Genomic DNA, 9,964 nt, shown 5'->3' on the forward strand with positions numbered 1-9,964 from the left:
TTTCTAATTTTAATTATTTAATTTGTGGTGTTGACTTGACTGCCGGTTATTGGAGGGAAACGATTTCCTCAACATCAATGCCATAGTAAAACGCTGTTTTTGGATATAAATATGAACTTGATGGAACTAAAAATGCATGCATTGTCTAACATAATGTCCTAGGAGTGTCATCTGATGGAGATTGTAAAAGGTTAGTGCATCATTTTAGCTGGTTTTATGGTTTTGGTGACCCTGTCTTTGAATTGACAAAACATTACACACAACTCTTGTAAATGTACTGTCCTAACATACTCTAAATTTATGCTTTCGCAGTAAAACCTTTTTGAAATCGTAAAACGTGGTTAGATTAAGGAGATGTTTATCTTTCAAAGGGTGTAAAATAGTTGTATGTTTGAAAAATTTGAATTTTGACATTTATTTGGATTCAAATTTGCCGCTCTTGAAATGCACCTGCTGTTGATGAGTGCACCACGGGTGGCACGCTAGCGTCCCACCTAGCCCATAGAGGTTAAATAAAAGTAGAGATCACATCTTCTCATCCAGGGAGTTCAGACACACAGGGAGGGAGCCCATAGAGGTTAAGATTAACGCTTTATTATGAAGAGACTTCTCTCCATCTTAGCTACTGTTGTATCAATATGTTTACAATCCAGGGTTACTCCAAGCAGTTTAGTCTCCTCAACTTGCTCAATTTCCACATTATTCATTACGAGATGAACAGGTGAGCAGTACGTGTCTATGAAATGAGAGTATGAACAGTGTGAGGACCGTTAAAACGTCTTAGGGCTAGGGGGCAGTTTTCGGAAGATCGGAGAGTCTGGCGAGCCCAAAGTAAAATGCCTGTTACTCAGGCCCAGAAGCTATGCATATAATTGGTAGATTTGGAAAGAAAACACTCTGACGTTTCCAAAATTGTTAAAATAATGTCTGTGAGTATAACAGAACTGATATGGCAGGCGAAAACCCAAAGAAAATCCGACCAAAAATAAATAAATAAAATCACAGGCTCATATTTTGTAAAGCTATTGAAAACTCCTATGTCCGTCACCCAGATTGCAATTCATAATAGCTTCCACTAGATGTCAACAGTATTTATTCAAGGTTTTGAGGCTTCTATTTTGAAAAATAAATAAATATTTACACTTTCAGTGAGCTGACTGCTTGGGTCACATCAGTGTTTTTGCGCGCGATGGAGAGGGTGCGCACTTGCGAATTTGGCGTTCCTATTGAACACAGTAGTTTCCGTATGAAATATTATAGTTTATTTACATTTTAGACAACCTGAGGATTATATAGACACGTTGTTTGACTTGTTTGGACGAAGTTTACTGGTAGCTTTTAGAACTTCTTTTTCTGCATGTTGAAGGAGTGGATTTCTGAAGTCATGGCGCCTGCTAAACAGACTATTTTGGGATATAAAGGACTTTATCGAACAAAACGACCATTCATTGTGTAGCTGGGACACTTGGGATTGCAAACAGAGGAAGATCTTCAAAGGTAAGTGATTTATTTTATCGCTATTTGGGATTCTGTGACTCCTCTGCTTGTTTGGAAAATATGTTGTTGTGGGGTGCTGTCCTCAGATAATCGAATGCTATGCTTTCACCGTAAAGCCTTTTTGAAATCTGACAACGCAGTTCGATTGCCAAGATTCTAAGCTTTTCAATGATGTATGACACTTGTATTGGATGTTTAATATTACAATATTTCTCTATTTTTGAATTTGGCGCCCTGCAATTTCACCGGATGTTGTCATAGGTGTTTCGCTAGCGGTCCGCGAGCCCTAAGAGTTATTAAAACCATGTGCCCTGATTAGTTAAAACTGGTTCCATCAGAGCCCTTACAAAACCTTTTACAACTGATTCATCACTGTCATACCTTATAGGGTCCAGAGTTTTCCTTGTTAGGTAAACAGATAAGGACAAACTCTGGGCCCCAGGGCAAAAAAATTGCCCGCCCCCCCCCCCCCCCCCCCACTCTGGGACCTATGGTTGCCACCAGTCTGCTTGCCGTTCTCAGTTATCGTCAGGTACTGTATGTGGATGATCAGGGCTTTATTCAGAAAAAGTTTCTTGGGCTACTTTGATTTGTCAAGTGGGCGAGATGTGAATTCCGTGTTTATCTTCATGGACAAACTTGTTGTTCTAACATACGATGGCACAGCTTCAAGGGAATGTATCCGCTATTTGTATTTCCAGCTGAGTCCCCTCCTGTTCCATGATTTAACAAGCGATGACCACTCCACTACCATTGTCAACTACCTCCTCACATGAACTGGAAGCCACGTCTCATGTGGCCCACTCATCCACTGGCACATTGAATGTTTCCTCTCCAAGCACTGTGAGGGAACCCCTGTCAATTTTCTCTCATTACTGTATGTAGAGTCAACTACTATCACAATCACATTATTACACGTCTATGGAGAGGAGGGGACCTGATCCTATATCATAATGAATCAGATCACATGGAGAGGGGGGACTTGATCCTAGATTATAATGAATCAGATTACATGGAGAGGGGGGACCTGATCATATATCATAATGAATCAGATTACATGGAGAGGGGGGACCTGATCCTATGTCATAATGAATCAGATTACATGGAGATGGGGGGACCTGATCCTAGATCATAATGAATCAGATTACATGGAGAGGGGGGACCTGATCCTTCATCATAATGAATCAGATTACATGGAGAGGGGGGACCTGATCCTAGATCATAATGAATCAGATTACATGGAGAGGGGGACCTGATCCTAGATCATAATGAATCAGATTACATGGAGAGGGGGGACCTGATCCTAGATCATAATGAATCAGATTACATGGAGGTGGGGACCTAATCCTAGATCATTATAAATCAGATTACATGGAGAGGAGGACCTGATCCTATATCATAATGAATCAGATTACATGGAGAGGGGGGACCTGATCCTAGATCATAATGAATCAGATTACATGGAGAGGAGGGACCTGATCCTAGATCATAATGAATCAGATTACATGGAGAGGGGGGACTAATCCTAGATTATGATGAATCAGATTACATGGAGAGGGGGACTTGATCCTAGATCAGAATCAATCAGATTACATGGAGAGGGGGGACCTGATCCTAGATCATAATGAATCAGATTACATGGAGGGGGGGACCTAATCCTAGATCATAATAAATCAGATTACATGGAGAGGAGGACCTGATCCTATATCAAAATGAATCAGATTACATGGAGAGGGGGGACCTGATCCTAGATCATAATGAATCAGATTACATGGAGAGTAGGGACCTGATCCTAGATCATAATGAATCAGTTTACATGGAGGGGGGACTTGATCCTAGATCAAAATGAATCAGATTACATGGAGAGGGGGGACCTGATCCTATATCATAATAAATCAGATTACATGGAGAGGGGGGACCTGATCCTAGATCATAATGAATCAGATTACATGGAGAGGGGGACATGATCCTAGATTATAATGAATCAGATTACATGGAGAGGGGGGACCTGATCCTAGATCATAATGAATTAGATTACATGGAGAGGGGGGACCTGATCCTAGATCATAATGAATCAGATTACATGGAGAGGGAGGACCTGATCCTAGATCATAATGAATTAGATTACATGGAGAGGGGGGACCTGATCTTAGATCATAATGAATCAGATTACATGGAGAGGGGGGACCTGATCCTAGATCATAATGAATTAGATTACATGGAGAGGGGGGACCTGATCCTAGATTATAATGAATCAGATTACATGGAGAGTGGGGACCTGATCCTAGATCATAATGAATCAGATTACATGGAGAGGAGGGACCTGATCCTAGATCATATTGAATCAGATTACATGGAGAGGTGGGACCTGATCCTAGATTCTAATGAATCAGGTTACATGGAGAGTGGGGACCTGATCCTAGATCATAATGAATCAGATTACATGGATAGGGAGGACCTGATCCTAGATCATAATGAATCAGATTACATGGAGAGGAGGGGACCTGATCCTAGATCATAATGAATCAGATTACATGGAGAGGGGCGATCTGATCCTAGATCATAATGAATCAGATTACATGGAGAGCCGGATATATATAATATACCCTACTATTTTTTAAATATTTAATATGCCATAAACAGTTTTTTTAACAGTTTCATTAATTCATTCTAATTAACTTAATATTATGACACACCCCTCTCTATTGTCATTGGTTGCACTAATTGCACTGTTTGTCTACATAACCTGGTTCAAGTATTGATGACATCACCCTGAAGAAGGCACAGTGATGCTGAAACGTTGGTAAATACCCATTCAATTGCTGGGAGTTTATACATGGAGTGTGCGACTCTCTTTATTTTGATAGTTTATAACTCGTATGTATTTGCCATCTTTTTGTGTTTTTCAGGCAGCCTGGGAAAGAACTGAAAAAACTCACTAAAGAGTCAAGACAGAGACACCAGAAAGACCCAAGAAGACTTGGATGCAGCATCAGAGGACAGAGAGGGATGTTCAGAACTCACTCAGTCTGGTCAGTTGGTGAGGGTAGACTTGGAGGCTGCTTACCTGACATGGAGGAAGTCCCCCCTCCTCTCCCCTACCTTCCCTATACCCCCCTCCTCTCCCCACCTTCCCTATACCCCCTCCTCTCCCCTACCTTCCCTATACCCCCCTCCTCTCCCCTACCTTCCCTATACCCCCCCTCCTCTCCCCTACCTTCCCTATACCCCCTCCTCTCCCCTACCTTCCCCCCTACCACCTCCTCTCCCCTACCTTCCCTATACCCCCTCCTCTCCCCTACCTTCTCTATACCCCCCCTCCTCTCCCCTACCTTCCCTATACCCCCTCCTCTCCCCTACCTTCCCTATACCCCCTCCTCTCCCCTACCTTCCCTATACACCCCTCCTCTCCCCTACCTTCCCTATACCCCCTCCTCTCCCCTACCTTCCCTATACCCCCCCCCCCCCCCCCACCCTATTATGTTGTACTCCTCAACCCAATAGGCCCTGGAGCAGCTGTGATCAGGTTAGAAGAGAATGACTCCTCAACCCAATAGGCCCTGGAGCAGCTGTGATTAGATTAGAAGATAATGACTCCTCAACCCAAGAGGCCCATAAAAATTATACATTTATGGATTGTTTTATGAATTGTTTTCTTTTTATTCAACCTGGTTATGAGAGAACCCCCACATCACTAGCTTCTCTTTATTCAACCTGCCATCTACCCACCTGGGGACTGAGGGTTATGAGAGAACCCCCACATCACTAGCTTCTCTTTATTCAACCTGCCATCTACCCACCTGGGGACTGAGGGTTATGAGAGAACCCCCACATCACTAGCTTCTCTTTATTCAACCTGCCATCTACCCACCTGGGGACCGAGGGTTATGAGAGAACCCCCACATCACTAGCTTCTCTTTATTCAACCTGCCATCTACCCACCTGGGGACTGAGGGTTATGAGAGAACCCCCACATCATAGCTTCTCTTTATTCAACCTGCCATCTACCCACCTGGGGACTGAGGGTTATGAGAGAACCCCCACCTCACTAGCTTCTCTTTATTCAACCTGCCATCTACCCACCTGGGGACTGAGGGTTATGAGAGAACCCCCACATCACTAGCTTGCATGTTCTGCAGCCTTGTAAAGATAAGGAGGGGATGACTGGGAGGCAGGTTGCATTTATTGTCATGAATCTTGCCCTGGAGGCAGTTGGCATTTATTGTCATGAATCTTGCCCTGGAGGCAGTTCAGCAAAATATTCACTAGCTTGCACAGGCACAAAGTAATACAATCTGATTTTAATCCTAACCTCAACCACACTGCTAATCCTTCCCTTAAATTAAGACCATAAAACAACATTTTCCACAGCCAATTCTGACTTTGCAGCTGACATATCTAGAGGAAATCGCACAGTTCTGCCTCCAGGTCAAGATTCATGCCAAACGTCAACATGAGACAGGGAGAAGCAATGTAAAAATCAATAACGGAATTGTTTTCACAATTAACATGCTTTTTCTTGTTTCAAGTATGTTTTATTATGAAAAGTACAATATATCCATGTATACTTGTACAACTATGGAGCGTATGTCCACATATAATTGTACAATTTGTTTTTCCAACATAAAAGACAAGAAATGATCACATTGGTATTTTAACAGTGTTATTTTAAGAGTTTAAATGTTTAAACAGAGGATACATCTAAAACAGGATAAAACAAGTGCAGTATGTTGTGAGAATGTTACTTTAACGTCGACTCATAACGTCACACTATAACTTCATGGGAGTCTTGTGGAAAGACTGCATGTTGTTTTGGGTGGATTGAGTGACGTCTTCATCAACATTTTGCAGAATATTCCGGTAATATTTTCACCTCTTGTCGGCTGCAGACATTCATAAGGAGTTCCAGTAGTTTATTTGCCATTTGCAGGTATTAAAAGTAATACATACATTGTAATTCCTTGTTGGAGCTCTGTCACATACAGGACAGTACATACCAGAGGAGGCTGCTGAGGGGAGGACGGCTCATAATAATGTCTGGAACAGAGTGAATGAAATGGAACACATGGAAACCACGTGTTTGATACCATTCCACTTATTCCACTCCAGCCATTACAAGCCTGTCCTCCCTAAATAAGGTCCCACCAACCTCCTGTGGTACAAACACAAACAGTAAAATATATCATAAAATCACACTGTGTGTGTGTGTGTGTCAGAGTGTGTGTCCGGTGTGTGTGTCCACTGTGTGTGTGTGTGTGTGCATGTGTGTGTGTGTGTGTGTGTCAGTGTGTGTTTGTGTGTGTCAGTGTGTATGTCAGTGTGTGTGTGTACAGTGTGTGAGTGTGTCCAGTGTGTGAGTGTGTGTGTATCAGTCCAGTTTGTGTGTTTGTGTGTGTGTGTGTGTGTGTGCTTGTCCAGTGTGTGTGTGTGTGTGTGTGTGTGTGTGTGTGTGTGTGTGTGTGTGTGTGCTTGTCCAGTGTGTGTGTGTGTGTGTGTGTGTGTGTGTGTGTGTGTGTGTGTGTGTGTGTGTGTCAGGTTATTATTTACAGGGACACTGAGGAGTCACCATAAATCCTAAACCCTGGATAGAGGGGCTCAGTGAATGTGGAGGTGAATGTGATCAGGTGGGTCAGTGTGTCAGAGGAGGCTCTATAGAAGGACAGAGTGCCGGCTGACCAGTCCAGATACACTCCTACTCTGTGGGAGCTGGAGGAGGGGACGTCTATGGTAGTGGAGTTATTATTATACCAGCTGGAGGAGGGGACGTCTATGGTAGTGGAGTTATTATTATACCAGCTGGAGGAGGGGACGTCTATGGTAGTGGAGTTATTATTATACCAGCTGGAGGAGGGGACGTCTATGGTAGTGGAGTTATTATTATACCAGCTGGAGGAGGGGACGTCTATGGTAGTGGAGTTATTATTATACCAGCTGGAGGAGGGGACGTCTATGGTAGTGGAGTTATTATTATACCAGCTGGAGGAGGGGACGTCTATGGTAGTGGAGTTATTATTATACCAGCTGGAGGAGGGGACGTCTATGGTAGTGGAGTTATTATTATACCAGCTGGAGGAGGGGACGTCTATGGTAGTGGAGTTATTATTATACCAGCTGGAGGAGGGGACGTCTATGGTAGTGGAGTTATCATTATACCAGCTGGAGGAGGGGACGTCTATGGTAGTGGAGTTATTATTATACCAGCTGGAGGAGGGGACGTCTATGGTAGTGGAGTTATTATTATACCAGCTGGAGGAGGGGACGTCTATGGTAGTGGAGTTATTATTATACCAGCTGGAGGAGGGGACGTCTATGGTAGTGGAGTTATTATTATACCAGCTGGAGGAGGGGACGTCTATGGTAGTGGAGTTATTATTATACCAGCTGGAGGAGGGGACGTCTATGGTAGTGGAGTTATTATTATACCAGCTGGAGGAGGGGACGTCTATGGTAGTGGAGTTATTATTATACCAGCTGGAGGAGGGGACGTCTATGGTAGTGGAGTTATTATTATACCAGCTGGAGGAGGGGACGTCTATGGTAGTGGAGTTATCATTATACCAGCTGGAGGAGGGGACGTCTATGGTAGTGGAGTTATTATTGTGCCAGGCAGAGTATCTGTAGTCAGAGCAGGACAGACTCCAGGACTTGTCATTGAATCCAAGACAACAGTCCTCAACCCTTCCTCTCCTGTTGATTCCTTTATATGTCACTCCTATATCAGCCCCCCCACTCCACTCTACCTCCCCTCTCCCACTCCACTCTACCTCCCAGTAACAGCGCCCAGTCAGACCCTCTCTACACAACACCTGTCTACAGCCCTTAAATCTCTCTGGGTGATCAGGATACGGCTGCTCCTCTCTCATACATGTCACCTTTCTGTTCTCCTCAGACAGAGAGAGGTGTCTGTTTACTGTGTTTGGGTCCAGTGTGAGATCACAGACATCTGATGGATGAAACCAGACACAATATTAGAAATCATCATCATTCACATTAGAATGTTAACTCACTTTTCACTAATTCATTTAATGTAGATGTTTCTAGGTATCAAAAGGAGAAGTTAAGGTAACTTGAGACTTGTTGAATGATCACATGTTATACTGTATGGTAATATAAAACACACTTATTCACATTAATTACACACACACACACACACACACACACACACACACACAGCAACTCTTTGTAAACGTTGGTGTCCCTGATTTCTGCTTCTGTAGAACTACAGATGATATTTAATATGACCAAGTCAGTAATGATGGTGGTCTTTGACTTAACTTGAATTAAGACTTATTCTTAGTCATATTCTTCACAGCAGTCAACACTCACATTTTCTAAGTCCAGGTTTCATTCTGTTCTCTCCACCATGTTCCACACTGTAGCGGTAAGCAGAAAAACAGACAGTCATTGAGGGATACACCTGAACACACACACACACACACACACACTGGACACACACACACTGGACACACACACACACACACACACACACACACACACACACACACACACACACACACACACACACACACACACACACACACACACACACACACACACACACACTCACACAAACTGGACACAAACACACACACACTGGACACAAACACACACACACTGGACACAAACACACACACACACTGGACACACACACACACACACACAAACTGGACAAAAAGACACACAGGACACACACACACACACACGGTCAAGCGTGGTAAGAACATTTTCAGTGTTTGTGTCCAGTGTGTGTGTCCAGTAAGTGTGTGTCCAGTGTGTGTGTCCAGTGTGTGTGTATGTGTCCAGTGTGTGTGTGTGTGTGTCCTGTGTGTGTGTGTGTCCTGTGTGTGTGTGTGTGTGTGTGTGTCCTGTGTGTCCTGTGTGTGTGTGTGTGTGTCCTGTGTGTCCTGTGTGTCCTGTGTGTCCTGTGTGTGTGTGTGTGTGTCCTGTGTGTGTGTGTGTCCTGTGTGTGTGTGTGTGTGTGTGTGTCCTGTGTGTCCTGTCTGTCCTGTGTGTGTGTGTGTGTCCTGTGTGTGTATGTGTGTCCTGTGTGTGTGTGTGTGTGTGTCCTGTGTGTGTGTGTGTGTGTGTCCTGTGTGTGTGTGTGTGTCCGTCCTGTGTGTGTGTGTCCGTCCTGTGTGTGTGTGTCCGTCCTGTGTGTGTCCGTCCTGTGTGTGTCCGTCCTGTGTGTGTCCGTCCTGTGTGTGTGTGTGTGTGTGTCCGTCCTGTGTGTGTCCTGTGTGTGTGTGTGTGTGTCCGTCCTGTGTGTGTCCCGTGTGTGTGTGTGTGTCCCGTGTGTGTGTGTGTGTCCCGTGTGTGTGTGTGCTGTGTGTGTGTGTGTCCTGTGTGTGTGTGTGCTGTGTGTGTGTGTGTCCTGTGTGTGTGTGTGTGTGTGTGTCCTGTGTGTGTCCTGTGTATGTCATGTGTGTGTGTGTGTGTGTCCTGTGAGTGTGTGTGTGTGTGTCCTGTG

General features: G+C 44.1%; 1 protein-coding gene across 1 annotated transcript in view; it reads right to left on the reverse strand.

Annotated features, from left to right (window-relative positions):
- Positions 1–6,143: 6,143 nt before the first annotated feature.
- The window catches only part of LOC145876255 (uncharacterized), a 14,865-nt gene continuing 11,044 nt past the window's right edge, over positions 6,144–9,964 (reverse strand). Inside the window, exons 3-4 of the mRNA XM_082972052.1 lie at positions 8,824–8,870; positions 6,144–8,440 (exon numbers count right to left, since the gene is read on the reverse strand). Of these exons, the coding sequence (XP_082828178.1) occupies positions 7,041–8,440; positions 8,824–8,845 (1,422 nt within the window). The 5' untranslated portion in view covers positions 8,846–8,870 and the 3' untranslated portion in view covers positions 6,144–7,040. The remainder of the gene's footprint in view (positions 8,441–8,823; positions 8,871–9,964) is intronic.

This window comes from Salmo salar, unplaced genomic scaffold (assembly GCF_965601325.2).
Source record: "Salmo salar unplaced genomic scaffold, fSalSal1 ptg000536l, whole genome shotgun sequence".
Taxonomy (NCBI): Eukaryota; Metazoa; Chordata; class Actinopteri; order Salmoniformes; family Salmonidae; genus Salmo; species Salmo salar.